The sequence below is a fragment of the Candoia aspera genome, chromosome 3 (assembly GCF_035149785.1).
Source record: "Candoia aspera isolate rCanAsp1 chromosome 3, rCanAsp1.hap2, whole genome shotgun sequence".
Lineage (NCBI taxonomy): Eukaryota > Metazoa > Chordata > Lepidosauria > Squamata > Boidae > Candoia > Candoia aspera.
This window is the reverse complement of record NC_086155.1, coordinates 146,027,731-146,047,713: the sequence shown is the minus strand read 5'-3', so window position 1 is coordinate 146,047,713 and position 19,983 is coordinate 146,027,731. Positions and strand designations below refer to the sequence as shown.

The 19,983-nt window shown below is 41.6% G+C and overlaps 1 protein-coding gene across 2 annotated transcripts in view; it reads left to right on the top strand.

Annotated features, from left to right (window-relative positions):
• The window catches only part of DCDC2 (doublecortin domain containing 2), a 61,810-nt gene that overhangs the window by 29,225 nt on the left and 12,602 nt on the right, over window positions 1-19,983 (top strand). For both annotated transcript variants that reach the window (XM_063298971.1, XM_063298970.1), the window contains 3 exons: window positions 13,478-13,624; window positions 15,595-15,649; window positions 15,975-16,125. In XM_063298971.1, the coding sequence (XP_063155041.1) occupies window positions 13,478-13,624; window positions 15,595-15,649; window positions 15,975-16,125 (353 nt within the window). The remainder of the gene's footprint in view (window positions 1-13,477; window positions 13,625-15,594; window positions 15,650-15,974; window positions 16,126-19,983) is intronic.

The window sequence follows — 19,983 nt, the reverse complement described above, 5'->3', positions numbered from 1 at the left end:
TTTAGTCACTTCCAACTCTTCGGGACTTCATGGACCAGCCCACGCCAGAACTTCCTGTCAGTCGTCAACACCCCCAGCCCCCCCAGGGACGAGTCCGTCACCTCTAGAATATCATCCATCCATCTTGCCCTTGGTCGGCCCCTCTTCCTTTTGCCTTCCACTCTCCCTAGCATCAGCATCTTCTCCAGGGTGTCCTGTCTTCTCATTATGTGGCCAAAGTATTTCAGTTTTGCCTTTAATATCATTCCCTCAAGTGAGGCTTTATTTCCTGGAGTATGGACTGGTTTGATCTTCTTGCAGTCCAAGGCACTCTCAGAATTTTCCTCCAGCACCACAGTTCAAAAGCATCTATCTTCCTTTGCTCAGCCTTCCTTATGGTCCAGCTCTCGCAGCCATATGTTAACTACGGGGAACACCATTGCTTTAACTATGAGGACCTTTGTTGTCAGTGTGATGTCTCTGCTCTTAACTATTTTATCGAGATTTGTCATTGCTCTTCTCCCAAGGATTAAGCGTCTTCTGATTTCCTGACTGTAGTCAGCATCTGCAGTAATCTTTGCACCTAGAAGTACAAAGTCTTTCACTGCTTCTACATTTTCTCCCTCTATTTGCCAGTTATCAATCAAGCTGGTTGCCATAATCTTGGTTTTTTTTTGAGGTTTAGCTGCAAGCCAGCTTTTGCACTTTCTTCTTTCACCTTCATCATAAGGCTCCTCAGTTCCTCTTCGCTTTCAGCCATCAAAGTGGTATCATCTGCATATCTGAGATTGTTAATGTTTCTTCCAGCGATTTTAACTCCAGCCTTGGATTCCTCAAGCCCAGCATGTCGCATGATGTGTTCTGCATACAAGTTGAATAGGTAGGGTGAGAGTATACAGCCCTGCCGTACTCCTTTCCCAATCTTAAACCAGTCCGTTGTTCTGTGGTCTGTTCTTACTGTTGTTACTTGGTCGTTATACAGATTCTTCAGGAGGCATACAAGATGACTTGGTATCCCCATACCACTAAGAACTTGCCACAATTTGTTATGGTCCACACAGTCAGAGGCTTTAGAATAGTCAATAAAACAGAAATAGATGTTTTTCTGAAACTCCCTGGCTTTTTCCATTATCCATCGGATATTGGCAATTTGGTCCCTAGTTCCTCTGCCTTTTCTAAACCCAGCTTGTACATCTGGCAATTCTCGCTCCATGAATTGCTGAAGTCTACCTTGCAGGATCTTGAGCATTACCTTACTGGCATGTGAAATGAGTGCCACTGTTCGATAGTTTGAACACTCTTTAGTGTTTCCCTTTTTTGGTATGGGGATTGTAATGGTTGCCTATTCTAAAACACTATCAGACTCATGAGCAGGAATTCAAAGATATCTGATTTATTAAAGAATAGTATGCAGGATCACAGAGAAAGCTGAGAATGATAAAAGCGCGCCAAATGCAAACTCGGTGCAAATGAAATCCCTCCCCCCCATAGAATCTTCCCAAGTTCACAATCCCAGGTGCTCCTAATGGTTTCTGATGGTCTGCGGGAAAAGTCCTTGAACAGAGAACATAACCCAAACACATTCCATTGTAATGAACACAGATACAGAGCTTGGTACAAGGTTTCACAGCAACTCCCTCTCAAACAGAAACGCGCGTCAGCGCCATGGCATGTGAAATGTTACGATGTATACTGTACATTGAAACAGTGAACATGACATACTGCCCCCCCAAAAGAAAGAAAAGACTAAGCAGCAGGCTTCAAAGGGTAAGCAAGGTGGAAATGGCGAACTAAATCAGGAGCATTAACATGGCGGGCAGACACCCATTCAGGATGAGGAAAGTGTTTCCATCGGACCAGATACTGGAGGGTGCCTCGAAGCTTGAGAGAATCAACGACTTCCTTGACCTCAAAGTGCTGTTGGCCATCAATCATGATCGGAGCAGGGGGAGGAGGTTGAGGATGCCAGCGGGAGGAGTGGTGGACAGGCTTGAGCAAGCTGCAATGGAAAACAGGGTGCAAGTGTTTCAAATTTTGAGGCAGGTCCAATTTAAGAGTAACTGGATTGATAAGACCAATGACAGGGAAAGGACCAATGAACTTGGGAGCAAGTTTTTTAGAGGGTTGTGGTGACTTGATAAATTTGGTAGATAGATACACCTGATCCCCAATCCTGAAGTCGTGTTGCAAGGAACGATGCTTATTGGCTTGAACTTTGTAAGCAGCCTGGGCATCAGCCAAAGCTTGTTGAATTACTGGCCAGGAATCAGACAGCTTAACAGCCCAGTCTGATGCAGAACATGTTTGGGAAGGGGGTTGTGGCAGTTCAGGGATGGGAACAAAGTCGTGACCAGAAACCACACGAAAAGGTTTGCCTGGTACTTTGATGGACAGCATTGTTGTAAGCCACTTCAGCAAAAGGTAGTAACTTCACCCAATCGTCCTGATGGTAGTTAATGTATGCTCTAAGGAACTGTTCAAGAGTGGAGTTTAAAATCTCAATAGAACCGTCAGTCTCAGGATGGGAAGACGTGGACAGCGCTTGTTTGGTGCCAATCAATTTTAAAAATGATTTCCAAAACTGGGAAGTAAACTGTGTCCTGCAGTCACTGACCAAACGGGAGGGGCTACCGTGGAGGTGGTAGATGTGGATGAGAAATAGGTGCGCCAATTGCGGGGCTGACGGGATGGATGCACATGGAATGAAATGTGCTTGTTTGGAAAAAAAATCTTTTACAACCCAAATGACAGTTTTCTTCTGACTGGGAGGAAGATCCACAATAAAATCCATAGAAATCTCATCCCAGGGACAGGACGGGCTGGCCACTGGCTGTAGAAGCCCCTGTGGTTTCCCCCCCTTACGTTTTGACATGGCACAAACAGGACAGGAAGCAACATAGTCTTTTACATCATGTCTCAAGGTAGGCCACCAGAATTGACGAGAAACCAAATGCAATGTTTTGACAAAACCAAAGTGCCCAGCAAGTTTATCATCATGGAAACGCTGTAAAATCTCAGCTCTTAAAGTTTCGGGCACATAAAGGTGGTGTTCCACCCACGCCAGACCGTTTTCAAAAGAAACAGCGTCTTTATTAGCTAGCAACCAAGTGTCAGATTTCAGCGCCTGGAGAAAGTCCTTCTGTAACTGACAAAGAACTTGCACTTTCCGCTTCCCAGACTGGGCTGGGGGTGGGGTTCCCTGTGCTCGGGTCTGGCTCCGAGTGACAGCAACTAAACCCAGTTGTGGTTCAGTGAGAATAGTCCCGACCACATCTGCCCCCTGGTCAAAATCCTGAGGTAAACACGACAAAGCATCGGCCAGAAAGTTTTTCTTTCCTGGGATAAATTTTAACTGGAAGTTGAAATGACTGAAAAACTGGGCCCAGCGAATTTGTTTAGGACTGAGACGCTGGGGGGTGCAGAGGGCTTCCAAATTCCTGTGATCGGTCCAAACCTCGAAAGGGCATTTAGCGCCTTCAAAGAGGTGACGCCAGGCTTCCAAAGCGGCTTTTACAGCAAATGCCTCCTTTTCCCAAACATGCCACCGGCGTTCGGTTTCAGAAAATTTCCTGGACAGATAAGCGCAGGGTTTTAAGTGATTTTTAGAATCTCTCTGTAACAAAATAGCCCCAACTGAGGAGTCAGAAGCATCAACTTGGACCACAAAGGGGCGTTCAGGATCGGGGTGCTGTAGAATAGGCTCAGCAGTGAAAAGGGATTTCAGTTTTTCGAATGCTGCCTGGCATTCCGGCGTCCAATTCAAGGCAATCTCAGCGAACCCCTGGATAAATTGGCGATAGTAATTACTGAACCCGAGGAAACTTTGCAATTGCCTCCAGGTGTGGGGACGTTCCCAGCTTAAAATCGCCTGAATTTTTGCAGGGTCCATTTCAATGCCCTTGTCAGACACCCTATAGCCTAGATAGTCAAGTTGGGTTTTGTGGAATTCACATTTGGAAAGTTTGGCATAGAGTTTGGCATTTCTAAGCTTGCGTAACACCTGTTTGAGGAGGCGTTCGTGTTCCTCCTTGGTTTCAGTGTAAATCAGAACATCTAAATAGATCAGGACCCCTTTAAACAAATGATCATGTAATACTTCATTAATCAATTGCATGAAGACTCCGGGTGCCCCTGCCAACCCAAAAGGGAGGACTTTGTACTGAAATGAACCCAGTGGGCAATTAAAAGCAGTTTTCCACTCATCCTCAGCTCGTATGCGGATGCAGAAATAGGCTTCGCGAAGATCGAGCTTGGAGAAAATCTTGCCCTTAGAAAAATGAGCTAACATGTCCTTCATGAGCAGAAGAGGGTACTTGTTGAGAATTGAGATGGAACTTAACCCTCGATAGTCCATACAGAATCTAAGCGTGCCATCTTTCTTTTCCCGGAATAGCACAGGGGCCCCAACTGGGGAATTTGCAGGTTCTATAAAGCCCCTTGACAGATTTTTGTCAATAAAGTCTCGTAATGCCTCAAGCTCCTTCTGAGTCATTGGATAAATTTTTGGCTTGGGCAATTGAGCATTGGGAACCAACTCTATTGCACAGTCAGTTTCCCGGTTGGGGGGGGGTAGCTGATCAGCTTCCATTTCCCCAAATACGTCTGCAAAGTCTTGGTATCGATTGGGCAAGCCTTCTAAATGTGCCAAGCTAGGGCGTGGCATGGCGATCGCAGCCCTTCCAACCCCCGCATGTGCAGCTTTCTCCGCTGTAGGAGCTTGGTAAAACCCATCTTTAAAAGTCACAGTTCTGTGTTCCCAGTTTATATATGGGCTTCGATAGGTCAACCAGGGGATCCCCAGAATTACCAAGGGATTGCCAACAGGTGCTACAACGAATTTTAAAGTCTCACGGTGGCTGCCCATTTGCATTGCAACAGTTCCAGTGAAATGGGTTGCCGCCGCCCCCCCGCCGTTGAACCATCCAACTGTGTGAAGATCAAAGGCTGCTGGAGGGGGAAGCTAGGCAGGTCCAAAGCAGCAACCAGATCAAGGTGAATTAAACACCTGGAACACCCAGAGTCAACCAAAGCCCAGACCTCTGTAGTTTTTGTGCAGGAGCCCAATTTCACTTTTACTGGTAAAGTGGGACAGTCAGCACTCACCATAGCATCCTCGTGCCCATCCTCCTCCACCTGCCCGCAGGTGCTCTTCATGGCAGGTGGCTGGCGTTTCCCGCTGGCTCCTTAGAGTCGTCTTCAGCCTCTCCCGAGGAGTAGAATACTTCCTCAGCGTCGGCTGCACCCTTGGCTGCTATCATCATCCGCGAGGGGGGGGGGCGATTTGGCCGGCGGCTTGCCTGCTCAATCTCCAGCCTTGGCTTTTGGGCAATCAGCTGCTCGATGCCCTTCCTTTCCGCATCGGAGACACTGACCCCTCGCGTAGCGCCGATCTCTCTCCTCATCCCAGGCTCTATAGCTTGGCCGGGGAGCAGTCGCAGCACTTTGGGGTGCCCTCATGGTGGCGGGTGGTCTTTCAGATCTTCTAGCTTGCGTGAAGGTATGCTGAGTGTGCTCAGCCTTGCCTGCCAGACAGATCCATTCGTACAATGACTCTGGGTCGTCTCTACACAACGCCCACTGTAGGATGTCCCGGTTGAGTCCCTCTTTAAACAGTTCTATTAAGGTTGACTGAGACCAGTCGGGAATTTTCCCAGCTAGAGCCTTAAACTCTAGGGCATAATCAGCTACAGACATTTGGCCCTGGGTAAGATCCTTCAGCGCCTTCTTAGCTCTTGCCTTGGCCAGAGGATCCTCAAAATGCAGCTTTAACGCCCACATGAATTCCTCGAAATAATCAAGTGCAGGGGAGTCAGCCTCACTTAATTGAACATACCAGTCAGCTGCTCAACCCTTCAACTTGGTGGCAATGGTGGTTATCTTAGCCTCTTCGGAAGGGAAGTATGCTCCAAACTGCCTCATGCAACTTTTAGCATTAGTTAGAAAGAAAGATAACTTTGTTGGATCCCCATCAAACTTGACAGAAAAGTCTCTCAACCCCACTCCGGTTGGAGCGGAATCGACAACTGCTTGAGTGGTTGGGCCCCAGGTTACAGTAGCTTTCCCTCTTCGGGGTGGGGACACTGGTGATCGAGCCCTGCAGGGTGGAGATTCATCCCGGCGCCGTCTCTGGCCCCGCTCCGCTGGCAGTCCGGATGGGAGGATGGGGGATGGTTGCGTGAAGCTGGGATCTTCTCCGCGCCTCCCCTGCCCCCCCAATGACAGAGACAGGTTTCTTAGCATGTACTCCATCGATTCTATTTTGGCCTCCATCACTCTTAGCCTTTCAGGGGTTTGAGATTCCTCCCTCCCTTGCGTGTTAGGCTGTCTCTCTGTTGATACCGTGGTAGATTCTACGTCTGGGGTCAGTGGGAACTGATACTTCCAGGACTCCTGGGACGTCCCTGGCTGGGGTTCTTCCACTTCATCCCAGGTGATCAACTCTGTGGGCGATTCGCTGGGTGCCAGTTGCTCTGGTTCTCCCCCATCATCAGATTCCTCCACCTCAGGACTGGAACTCGATTCTGCCCGGAAATCTGAAGGTTCTGGGGTGAGGCTCAGTTCTCCGCTCTTGACCGTCAACTCGGGCACCAAGCTAGCCATCTCCTCAAGTCCCCCGGTCGTAAACCTGGACTCGACCATCGTTAACTATTTTCCCTCACAAGAAACTAATCTTGGTAGGAGCTAACGGTACAATTTTGGTGATTCTTAGCTTTATGTAATGGTTGCCTATTCTAAAACACTATCAGACTCATGAGCAGGAATTCAAAGATATCTGATTTATTAAAGAATAGTATGCAGGATCACAGAGAAAGCTGAGAATGATAAAAGCACGCCAAATGCAAACTAAAAACTCTCGGTGCAAATGAAATCCCTCCCCCCCATAGAATCTTCCCAAGTTCATAATCCCAGGTGCTCCTAATGGTTTCTGATGGTCTGCGGGAAAAGTCCTTGAACAGAGAACATAACCCAAACACATTCCATTGTAATGAACACAGATACAGAGCTTGGTACAAGGTTTCACAGCAGCTTCCTCCCAAACAGAAATGCGCGTCAGTGCCATGGCATGTGAAATGTTACGATGTATACTGTACATTGAAACAGTAAACATGACAGGGATATGATTTTTTCCAATCTGATGGCCATTCTTGTGTTTTCCAAATGTGCTGGCATATAGCATGCATTACCTTGACAGCATCATCTCGCAAGATTTTGAACAGTTCAGCTGGGATGCCATCGTCTCCTGCTGCCTTGTTATTAGCAATGCTTCTTAAGGCCCACTCAACCTCACTCTTCAGGATGTCTGGCTCTAGCTCACTGACCACACCGTCAAAGCTATCCCCGATATTGTTATCCTTCCTCTACAGGACTTCTGTATATTCTTGCCACCTTTTCTTGATCTCTTCTTCTTCTGTTAGGTCCTTGCCATCTTTGTTTTTGATCATACCAATTTTTGCCTGGAATTTACCTCCGGTGTTTCTAATTTTCTGGAAGAGGTCTCTTGTCCTTCCTATTCTATTGTCTTCTTCCACTTCCGCGCATTGCTTGTTTAAAAATAATTCCTTATCTCTTCTGGCTAACCTCTGGAATTTTGCATGTAATTGGGCATATCTCCCCCTATCACTGTTGCCTTTTGCTTTCCTTCTTTCTTGGGCTACTTCTAGTGTCTCAGCAGACAGCCATTTTGCCTTCTTGGTTTTCTCTTTCTTTGGGATGTATTTTGTTGCCGCCTCCTGAACAATGTTGCAAACTTCTGTCCAGAGTTCTTCCGGGACCCTATCTACTAAGTCCAGTCCCTTAAATCTATTCTTCACCTCCACTGCATATTCCTTAGGGATATTAGTGAGCTCATATCTAGCTGATCTGTGGGTCTTCCCTAATCTCTTTAGTCTGATCCTAAACTGTGCAATAAGAAGTTCATGATCGGAACTACAGTCAGCTCCAGGTCTTGTTTTTACCGACTGTATAGATGTCCGCCACCTTTGGCTGCAAAGGATGTAGTCAATCTGATTTTGGTGTTGTCCATCTGGGGAAGTCCATGTATAAAGCCGTCTCTTAGGTTGTTGGAAGAGAGTGTTTTTTTATGCAGAGTGAGTTGTCTTGGCAAAATTCTATCAGCCTATGTCCTGCTTCATTTTGTTCTCCCAGTTCATGCTTACCTGTAATTCCAGGTGTCATCTGACTGCCCACCTTAGCATTCCAGTCTCCCGTGATGAAAATAACATCTCTTTTAGGCGTGTTGTCCAGTAGGTGCTGCAGATCCTCATAGAACTGCTCTACTTCAGCCTCTTCAGCATCTGTGGTTGGGGCATATATTTGGATCACTGTGATGCTGGATGGCTTGCCCTGAATTCGAATTGAGATCATTCTGTCATTTTTTGGGTTGTATCCAAGCACTGCTTTAGCCACTTTACTATTAATTATGAAGGCTACTCCATTTCTTCTGTGGTCCTCTTGTCCACAGTAGTAGATCTGGTGGTCATTTGATGTGAAGTGGCCCCTTCCAGTCCATTTCAGTTCACTGATGCCCAAAATGTCTATCTTTAATCTTGACATCTCACCAATAACCACATCCAATTTGCCCTGGCTCATAGATCTTACATTCCAGGTTCCAATGGTGTGTTGATCCTTAGAACATCGGATTCGCCGTTCACCACCAGCACCGTCGGCCGGTAGCCGTCCTTTCGGCTTTGAGCTAGCTGCGTCATCACGTCTGGGGCTAGTTGAACTCATCCTCTGTTCCTCCCCAGTAGCATTTTGACCATCTTCCGACCTGGGGGTCTCATCTTCCGAAGGTATACCGACATATCTCTGGTTGTACTGATCCATTTAGTTTTCACGGCAAGAATACTGGGGTGGGTTGCCATTACCTTCCCCAGGGATTGCATTTAGTCTGACCTCTCTGTCATGACCTTCCCGTCTTGGGTGGCCCTTCACGGTTTAGCTCATGGCATCATTGAGGTGCTCAAGCTCCAGCACCATGACAAGGTAACGATCCTTTGCTGAAGAAGATTCTGGTACTGTAACCTTATAATAAAAGTTGTATTAGCATTCATAACTTTGGTTTCCTAGTCTGGTCTATCTCAAAGGGCTGACACATAATCACCATGGAGGCGATGAAATCCTAGCCCCCCGAAATTGGAGGTTGAAGTCATCCAACACCAGCCCAGGCAACAAGTTGAACAGGGAGGGATTCTGTCTGGCAGCAGAGTGAATTCATAGCTTGTCCCTATGATGCAACGTAATAGATAGGCATTAACAGTCCACCACCACAGGGGCAGAGTTGATCCAAATGATGTTGGAGTTTTGCCTGAGATAGGTGGATGGGAGTTATTAGAAAGAAAAAGCTATTCCCTTTTTAATCAAGAGATGTGAATTCCAATGCTGGAGTGTCGTTGTGCATAATTAGAACCATTTATAAACTTTTAAAAACTTGGGTAATTGTGGGGCAGATATTTGAGGGAAAATTACAGTAATTTAGATCGAACATCATAGGTAAGTCATGATCTGGTCATTGAAGTAATCCATGTTTTCAATTTTTCTCAATGTCATTTGACTTCTCACTTTTGTTCTAGTTTGCTGATATCTGAGTTGGGCAAACTATGGTTAGTAAAAATCATAGTTTGTCTCCAAAACCTAATGTGAAACAGGGATAAAAATAAATTAACAGTTATTTACTGTAAAATAGTACCTCTGTGACTAGTGATTAATTTGCTAGATTTAATACAGAATGAGAGATATTTCAACAGTGCATTGTGTTTATTTATTTAATTTTCCTGGTTTTCTGTAAATCCAGTTTTGTATTTGATTTCTTAAGAGAGCACACGAAAGCTACTAAAATTTATTGCTGTTTAATAATTAACAAGTTAGCTACTGTGATTTATGGTAACTAGACTCCATTAGTCAAAATTCCAGTAAAGACTGCTAATTCTGATAAAGACAAAACTCCATATTAAATAAATGAATGCACAATTAATTTTTCAGTACAGCACAGCAAGATTGATCAGAACAACACAGGGTTTTTTTTTCTCTGTTACCCACATCACTAATAATACAGATTGTAGGATTAGTAAATGTTATTCGTGGTATATGAGAACAAATCACCAATTCACCTCATTTCTAACAATTCCATCATTCCAAAGATAGGAATAGAAAATTAATCGTTGCTAATCCTGATCCACAGTAGCCCGAATAACTGAGCCCATCTAATTGAAATATATTAGAATTGGAAATGAAGAATGAAATCTACTTATTTAATTTATTGGTAAATAAAATTACATGAGCTAGGATGTCAAATGAGGCTGTGTAGGAAAAAAGGAGGGTAGTGCTAAAACAGGGAAATTTGAGAGAGTTACAAATGCAAGACAATCATAGGTGGCCTTTTCCCCTCCAAATAATATTTTGTGAATAACTTAGAGGAATTGGACAATAAAAGCCGTACATGGAAGCACCTTAAGGCTCATGTCATTACTTTTTTTTTTCATGAATTTTGAGAGTGAGTCGAAAAACCGAAGATAATCCCTATTGTAAATAGTAGTCTGCTACATAGCTTTAGTTCATGGAAGAGTACTTCTGCATCATTCGCGTGATTAAAATCACAGCACTGGAAAATTAGCTAAATCTGTTTTTTAAAAAATGAGATAATGTGCATAAGCTATACAGCCTGTTCGATAAATTCTGTCCATGCTGCACATTTTTATTATAAGAGTGTCGTCATGCATTTCAGTTAACTAGCACTGTTGTACAGGAAGCATTTCTGAGACCCTCAGCAATGAATATTTGTTTTGAATGTGAAAATGTAATTCAGCTATGTACACAATAGCTGAATAAGGTTATGAGAATTATGGAAAGCTCAAATATTTTTGTGTTCCATTTAACAAATCTGCTACTAGGTAATCCATATAAATCTGGCAATCTATGTTGCTTTTAGTTTTTGTTTTATTTTGTGTTTTTAAAAAGCTGAAACATTTTTGAAACTGAGAAGCATGTGGAAAAATTTAAATGGGTCAAGGATCAGTATAGAGATATGTGGAAGAACCCCAGTCTGTGTACTTATCCTGAAACTGTGCTTGACCCTTAAATGGTACTTGTATCAGCAGAAATTTTAAGGGTTTGATTTGTAGCTTTGTAGCTGAGTGTGTATCTTTGAACTACCCTGATTAACTATCAGCATTTTGAATAATTCTGTAAATAAGCTGGCCTTACATCCCATCTAGTGGCTATTGTTAGCGGTGCAGATATGAAACAATTTCTCAAGATAAAGATGAGGCAGGAATAGTTTTTTTGGTATAAGTCATTCTATTAAATCTATATTTTTGTTACCTATACTTTAAGTGATTTTTGTATGAGTGTGTGTCTTCAAGTCAGTGTTGGCTCCTGGCGACTCCTTGGACAAGTCCCTGCAGTTTTCTTGCCAAGATTTCAGAAATGGTTTGCCATTGCTTGCTTCCTAGGGCTGAGACAGAGCGATGAGCCCACGGTCACCCAGCTGGCTTTGTGCCTAAGGTGGGACTAGAATTCATGGTCTCCCAGTTTCTAGCTGATGCCTTAACCACTATACTAAACTGGCTCTCAATTTAAATAATAGTAAAATGCTGAAATCAAGGCTGCCTGTGTAATAGTATTTTGTAAACAGTAAAAGCCAAGTTGCTTTTTAATAACTTCAAGCCAGTTTCAAATCTGCTATTCCTGGCCAAAGTGGTTGAGAGGGTGGTGAGGAACAATGTTAAGTACTTCTGCATGAAACAGATTGTTAAAGTCTAGCTTTGGTCTGCATCATAGCACAGATATGGCACCTGTCACTCTGATGGATGACCTGCTAAAGGAGCATGATAGGGGTAACTTGTCCCAACTTGTGCTCCTAGATATCACAGTGGCCATGGTATCCTTCTGTGGTGCCTTCATGTTGGAGATATGAATTCAGCAGGAATCCTTGTTAGAGGATATATTCCTGAACATAACCAAGTGCTGAATATATTTGCTGTATTTGTAATTTAGATTTGTCAAGAAATACATGAAGATAGAAAAGTCTCGCTTTTATTTCAGCTATATTCAAAAGAAAGGGAAGAGAACAATGAAGTCTGAAGCACAAGAGAGTTTGCTTGTCTCTTAAACACAGAGAGTCATTTAATTAACAATAGGGCAGGTGGGAGAAACAGGGACAGCTACGTGAAGACCCTTCCCCTCCTCTCTCCCGCCCCCTGCCCTTTGTGAACTGGATGAATTATGATAATGGACTATGATAATGGATTGAAACTGAATTTAGAGTAGTCTGAGGTGTGGTTGGGGGAACTCTCAACCAATCTGAAGGGACTTTTGCTGTCCAAGATGGGACTATTTTTCTCCTGAAGGGTTAGGTTTGCAGTTTAGGGAAGCTCCTTGGCCCTATGCTGTCCCTGAATGTTCTGGTCAGGATGGTAGTCAGGAGTGCCTATTTCTATCTGCAAATAGTTACTAGCTGCATCCCTTCTTTGTGATATCTGACCTGGCTCCTGATACCCACTTGACTACTGCAAAGGGGTCCAGATGGAAATGGCCTTGAAGGAAGTTTGCAAAGTACGGCAGCTAAACATCTGTTGGGTAAATCCCAGCAGGAGCGTGTATCACTTGTTTTGCCTAAATTGCATGGGCTTCCAGTTGCTTACCAAGTTGAATTCAGTGTTTTTGTTATTATGTTTAAATATCTATATGGCTAGAGCCCCTTCAACTTAATGGAACATCTTCTGTATGTTGCTACCTGAGTGTCACATTCGGCTGTTATAGGCATCTTGCATATGGCACCCTGGGAAGAAGTCCTTCTGGTGTCTACTTGGGCTAGATCTTTGTTGGTGGCAGCCCCTGCTCTCTGCAGTTCCCTGCCCCCAGTTAATTTGCTCAGCCTCTTCACTGACACGATTTAAGAAATTCTGAAAAATTGTTTTTATTCTTTAGATTTTCCTCCATAGTATTTATATTTTCATGACTGACAGTTTTTAACTGCTGATGCTATGTGCTTTTAATGTTCCTGATCTATTGTTTTGTTGCAGTAATTTTGTGATACTTGCTTGATATTCAATTGTTTTATGTTACTGCATTATTCTAAGTTGTTTTATTCTTGTTATTGATTGTTATTGATTGGTTCTGTTAGGCAAGCCAGCCTTTCATACTGGCAGTGTGCAGTATACAAATTTATTTTTTTGCTTTTGCTGTGAAGCAATCATTGACAATTTTGCTCAGAATCACTAATGATCATAGCTTTGTTAAATATGTCTTTGGATATGTAAGGCCAGTTTTCTACAAAGTAGAACAAATTCATGAGAACTTTTCCGGTACAAATTCCTTTGGGTGTAGTTTATATTTTTTCCTGTGATGAGACACAAGATTCATTTATTTATTTCTGAAAAAAAGCTCAAAATGTATCATGGGATTTATCAGGTGTTTGTGGGGTGATAACTACAATTCAACTGTTAAAGAACAACATTTACTAAAAGATTAATATGGTACTATTATATCTCTTTTACAGGCTTTACACTTTAGATGGAAAACCTGTTGAAAGTGGGTTGGATTTGGAAAATGGGCAGTTTTATGTAGCAGTTGGCAGAGATAAGTTTAAGAAATTGCCATATGGTGAACTATTGTTCAGCAAGTCCACGGTGAAGAGATCTTATGGGTATGTGAAGTGTTTTTGCCTTAGCTTTATTGATGAACAAAAATCCTGATAACGTGGTGTTAACAATTTCTTAACAACAAATAGATGTTGCCAGAGTGGTCACAACTGAGATTCTACTGACTGTAGGTTTCCATAGATATATGAAGGAGCAGCTAGGTGTAATTGCTGATACTATTTGTTCACCTTGATCGCCTAATTCGTGTTGTGTTTGTCCTTGGAAGCATTTTTACCTGGCAATGTTTGGAATTACATGTATGGATAAACATGTATTTTGTGAATTAGTAGATTAGGAGATATTGTAAATAAAGGTTTTGCTTGGACTGACGAAGCACTAAAGCAATCATTGTTCCACTTAAACACTCTTCATAGACCTGGTTCACATATTGCTCTAAGCCTTAAACTATGCTTTACAAAGCACAATGGCTGTGCTCATACAACATGTGAAGCTATATCTAGTAAGCTACATTAAGGTTGAGCATAATGTGTGAGTTTGAGTCCAGCAATAGAATGGTTGATCAAAAGTTGCCCTCGGAATAATAAACTTGTACAGTAAAACCAAGCATACTCAGTTCTTTTTTATACCTAGTCTTTTGTTGCTTCTTGAACAAATATTTTCTGGTTGAACCTAAAATACTACTGCCCTTTAAAGCCACCTTTATTAGATAACACAAAAAAGCTTGTAGTATTCCTTTGCAGATTATATCAGAACACACTGGATGAATAATGTGTGAATGCTCTTTCCAGCCATTTTGTAGAGGTTGACTCTAGGCTAACAGCACGTTTTTGAGCAGTCCTGGTACACACAAACAGTCCTGGTACGCATGCACACACTCTCACCCCGTCCCCCCAATATATATATACTCTCTCTCTCTCTCTCAAACACACACACACACACACACACAGACAGTAATAATACTAGTCTGGTTCTCATCTTACCAATGCAAAGTTAACTAGTGAAATGGTTAAACTTTGAAATATTTAATAACATTTATTTATGAAATCTGTAGGCTGCCCCAATGTGTTACAGCTCTAGACAATTTATAAAATCCACAGTAACACACAATAAAAACACACAAAATAATCTTCAAAAGTCCAGAAAACAACAGCAATAATTTAGAAAAACCAGAACATCATACAAGGGGTCCATCACCCAGTCTAAGCTAGAGTCTAAGTATAGAGCCAGGTTTTAAGGGCTCATTTAAATAGGACTGGGTGGGGCGAGCTGAAGAAATCTTGGGGGGGGGGGCGGGAATGGTGTTCCAGAGGACAGGCGCAATGAAGGAAAATTCCTGCTTCCAAATTATGTTGTTCAATCAATTAGACCTGAAGAATGCTGAATCTGTCAGATTGTATGAGACAGATAGAAACTATAGGGGATAGGCAGTCCCTCCAATAAACAGGCCCTATGCCATGAGGGGCTTTTTAAGGGATAACCAGAACCTTGAATTGCATCTGGAAGCTTACTTGTAATCAGTACAGCTCAGGGAGCAGAGGTGTCATATGGGTAGGCTGTGGCAATAGTTCAGTCATGAAATGATCAAGCCTCAGGGTCTAGGTAATGGCCCATTTGGCACAGAGATGAATTTTTGAAGGCCCTCTCAGCCACAGCAGTTGTGTACCAGTCTTTCTCTGGGAATTATCAGCATACTGATGATATCAGACCCTAAGTCAACAGATGACCTCACCCTGTGGTCTCATGTAGATGTTAAATAGGAAGGGCGAGAGCACCAACTCTGAGACACCCACCCACAGGAGGAGTCTCTGGCTTGATTGTCCTGCCAACACCAACGGAACCCAACCTCAGAAATGAGGAGAACGATAACAACTCTGTGCAGTCTGTTTAGGATATGCTATAATAATTGTTACAGAGAATGCAGCAAATTCATGACAGACATCTTTGAAATATACTTTTTGGCAATAGTTGGGCTGTTTTGTTTTGTTTTTTAAAGAACAAACGTTTGTTTTTGCAGCTCGAAGTCATCCTCATTACCACCTATTGGTGGATCTGGAAAATCAAAAGGGAGTGTAAGTATCAAATATAATACAGGTTTCATGGTTTACTCCCATCAGAAAAAGTTATGTTTCTTTATAGATCCACTCACAGATACCTTGTCAGACATGCTTTTGCTTGACTTTCTTGTTTGCCTTGAATTTCTCTAACTGTGAATAAGTTGCTTTTTCATATTAAGCTAAAGTACAATGATATTAACAATACAATTTAGGAATATCTATAATAAGGAAGCCTTTATATGCATACATTTTAAGTTAATATTTAATAGCTCTTTTTTCAGGTTTCCACAAATTAATTATTATATCCTGTTTTCCCCCTTTCATTGAATTATCACATTAGTCAAAATCTACTGACACAGGGGACACAGTGTCTTCTCCTCAACCTCCAAAGAGAAAGGAGAAGATTGGATACAATCAAGAGTCTAAAAAACCTACAAAATCAAAAGAAAATGCAAAAACTGTGACCAAATCTTACGTTTTTCCTGATAATGGTAAGTATATAAAAAGCTATACCATAAGGATATCATTTACTTTTTATTTGATTGATTGATTAATTGATTTGATTTATATCTTGCCTTTATTTTGTACAACACAAGGCTCCTGCCTTCTATTTTTGCTACAATAACAACCCTGTAAAGTGGATTGGGTTGAGAGAGAGTAACAGGGCCCAAATCACCCAGCTGGCTTCTGTGCCTAAGGGAGGACTAGAACTCACAATCACCTTGTTTCTAGTCCAGCACCTTGTTACCAGGCACATTACAAATATAATAAAATAAGCAAGTATGCAGTGATAAATATTAGAAGTAGCTGTCAAAAAATATTCCAATTTGCTATTTCTGAATTTTATGCTTTATTTGTTCTGTTCCCTTCAGTCAATGAGATAAGAAATGCAAATAAAGAAGACTTATTGATATTAGATATTCTCATGCTACTCAGTAACATTACTACAGAGGAAAGGATTTTGACCATCTTAGTAAACAATCACACAGGGGGCTTCTGGTGGGAATGGCAGACTGAATGGCTGTACCCACTGGTTCAGTGGGCGGAGCTGACAATGCGGTAACTTTTTTCGGGCTCAGGCAGGTTTTCCTGAAGCCCAGAAACGTTCTCTGGGTTAAGGAGAATACCTGGAATCATCCCATCTGTCCTCCAGATGGCTGCTTGCAGCCGGAGGATTGTAAACAGCATTTCACATTCTACTGGTAAGAGCCAGCTGGGAGGCAGGGACTTTATCACTTTCTAAGCTGCACTGTAGCCTTAAAGGGACACTAAGACCGGCCACCCCATTTCTAATTCACCAATTTGTATTTTTTTTAAAGTATATGTACCCCAAGAGAGGCTTTCTACAGCGAGGAGAAGCTGGTTCTCTTGGTGCTTAACATTATTTTTGGGATTACTTTTTTTTAAAAAAAATCTTTTAAGTTTTGGATTTAGTTTTCCTTCCAAAGGAAATTCCAGAGATTGAGAGTACACAATTGTCTTCCTGTTACTATTTTTGTATTAAATTTGAAGATACTAGCATTTTCCTACATGTTGAATTGGCTGAATTGAACATTCAGCTTTCTGTTTCCACTTTCCCTTGAGAACTGTCTACTATCTCACTCTCACTTTATGTAAACACACTTTGGAACTCTTCCATACCTTCAACTTTCACTGGTTAAGTGCCTAGGGGGCACCATAATCTACTGCATGAGACATGGAGGATTTCAAACAGATTCTTTCTGACTTTCACCAGGATTTTAAATAGATTTCTTCTGATTTCTATCAAGCTTTTATGCAAGATATCCAGGACATTGTGGAAAATATGAGATCTAAAATGTGCCATCAGGTTGGGGATGTGGTGGATGAAATTGAGGAATTTAAGAGCGATAGAAAGGTTTTTTTTAAGACTGAGATTGGGATTTTTATTGAGATGCTGGATGGAGATTGGATAATGGAGTTGGCGAAATCTAAGGGAGAGAGTGATCTGCAAGCCATAAGTAAAATCGATCTCCTGATGGAATGCCATGAAAAGAACCTGGAATCTTAGAGGGGGGCAGTTGGGCTGTTTGATTCTTTCAAGAGGAAAACTCTGTGCACATTGTTGGGATGTGTAACTGCTTTGGTTTATTCTGAAGTGGGATAAGGGTTGAAGAATGTTTATCTGGTTTGCTTTAAGGATTTGATGGATGCTATTTGCCTTTAAAGATTTGGATTTACTGTTTTGAATTGGCTTTGTTTTTTGGGTTTATTAAGATGAAAATTATTAAAACTGTTGTATTAGGGTTAAAGAATGTTTATCTGGTTTGCTTTAAAGATTTGATTGGTGTTATTTCCTTTTAAAGATACAGAATTACTGTTTTGAATTGTTTTTCTTTTTTGGGTTTATTAAGATTGTGATTATTAAAATTGTTGTACTATTAAGTATAATAGCAGACAACATGTGCTTTTTAATTTGATTCTTATTATAGTAGACAGAAATGTATAGAATAGTGGTAGGAAGGGAATAATTAAATATGTTTTATCTTTTGGAGGGGAGAAAGAGGTTTAGGAGGTTTATATGAACTTACTTTTATTTTAATATAAGGGGGAGGAGTAACTATACTTAGTGATTTTTATTATGTGTTAAAGTGGAATGACTTATAGAAATAATGTGATTTTGGTTTAATATAGAGCAAGAGATTGATTGTGGAAATTTTTGTATATCTTTGCTGTTAGAAGTCGGAAGCCACATCTTTTTGTAAATTTGAAAAATGTTTCTCTTGTGTTTCTGCACTTTTTTGGTTTTTTTACTTTCTTTGTAGTTTTTTGTTTTTTTGTAGTTTTTCTTCTTCTCTTGAAACCTAATAAAATTTACTATAAAAAAGTAACCAATCATAGCATAACATTAGGATTATATAAATAAAGCAAGAAAACCGAGTTCATATATCAACATTTGCGACAAACGATTATATCATTTAGGCTCCATTTCTCCGTAAGCATGAATGTACAAGTGCACAGCTTGACGTTGAGAACTTTGTACTATATGGCTTTAAGCGAACAGTTAAAGTCAATAACAATATAGGAAGGATGGATGGTTAATATATCTTCTCAGAACCATTATAGGTATCCTACCTCTAGACTCAACACAAGGAACTTCCATTTTTTCCTACAATCAGGGATACAAGGACAAAATAAAAGGTAAGCAAGGGAGTGTTGTAGTCAGGGGAACTCAGGCTTTAAATCAGGTCTTCTAAATCATAGCCCAAAAACCATCTCTGAAATTTTTGGAGCCAAGGAACACACAAGATTACAGTGTGTTTTTATCTGCTCCTCTAGAATATGTGGAAACTATGTGGTGGCTAAACAATTCTACCTCATTTATTAGAGAAGTGCAATCTGAGAGACCTTGTTGCTAACAAAAGGTCAGAGCTCTGTATGGGGTAGGCAGTGGGGAACACAGTTTCCTTTCTTGTTGAAAAATGGGTATCTAGCCAAACCCTGCTAACTCATTCTTTCTTACAGAGGCAAAGCCAAGGCACATGGCTGCAGAACAAATAATAACCACAAATCAAGTTTTGTTCAGTATGGGTAAATGGGTAAATGTTACATTTACTCAAAAATGAATTCTTAACGTTAGGACTATGACCTGGGTTCATATCCCTGGGAAGGGTGGGGGAATTTGATTGTGAGATATGAAATAGGAAAATGATCAGGTAAACATACCTATTCAGTCACTTGTTCAATAATCACACTGTTATAACTGCTATGCATTATGCAGCACTATCTACATATTTCTCTCATCTTTCCACAGACAACAAGGCAGCCATCCAACACTCCCAGAGGCATAACTATTCCCCACCAGGACTTCTGCGGGTTACAGAAAAGGATAATAGCAGCTGTTCCTGTCTGAAGTTGCTATCTTTGTCCTGGGACTCTTGGGCTTTTCACAGATGGAAATGTAACAGGTGCAGTTATAGCCAGCAAAAACATACAATGATGGAAATAGCTGCATCTGTTACTCAGCTATCTTTCAGGGGCTTTCCAAGAGATGATGCACTGTATGCCATTAATATTTTTCAATAAAAGTTGTGACTGTTTCAGCTATGGCTCTGTTCTTACAATATGGATCCCTCTCACTTGTTGCCCCTTTTAGATAAGATCAGATAGGGTTCTTTAGCTTATGAGTTGACCAAAAAGGCTTTCTATTTTGATTGTCGTCTTATTACGAAGAGTGTCAGCAACAGAAATAAAAAAGCCCCAACAGCTCAAAAACTCCAACTCTGGAAGCTGAAGCATAAAAAAGCAGCTGCCCTAGAGGCAGCTCACTACCTAAGGGAATGACATTAAAGAGGTTCCCTTCTTTGGGAGAAAATGAGGGTGACAGCTGT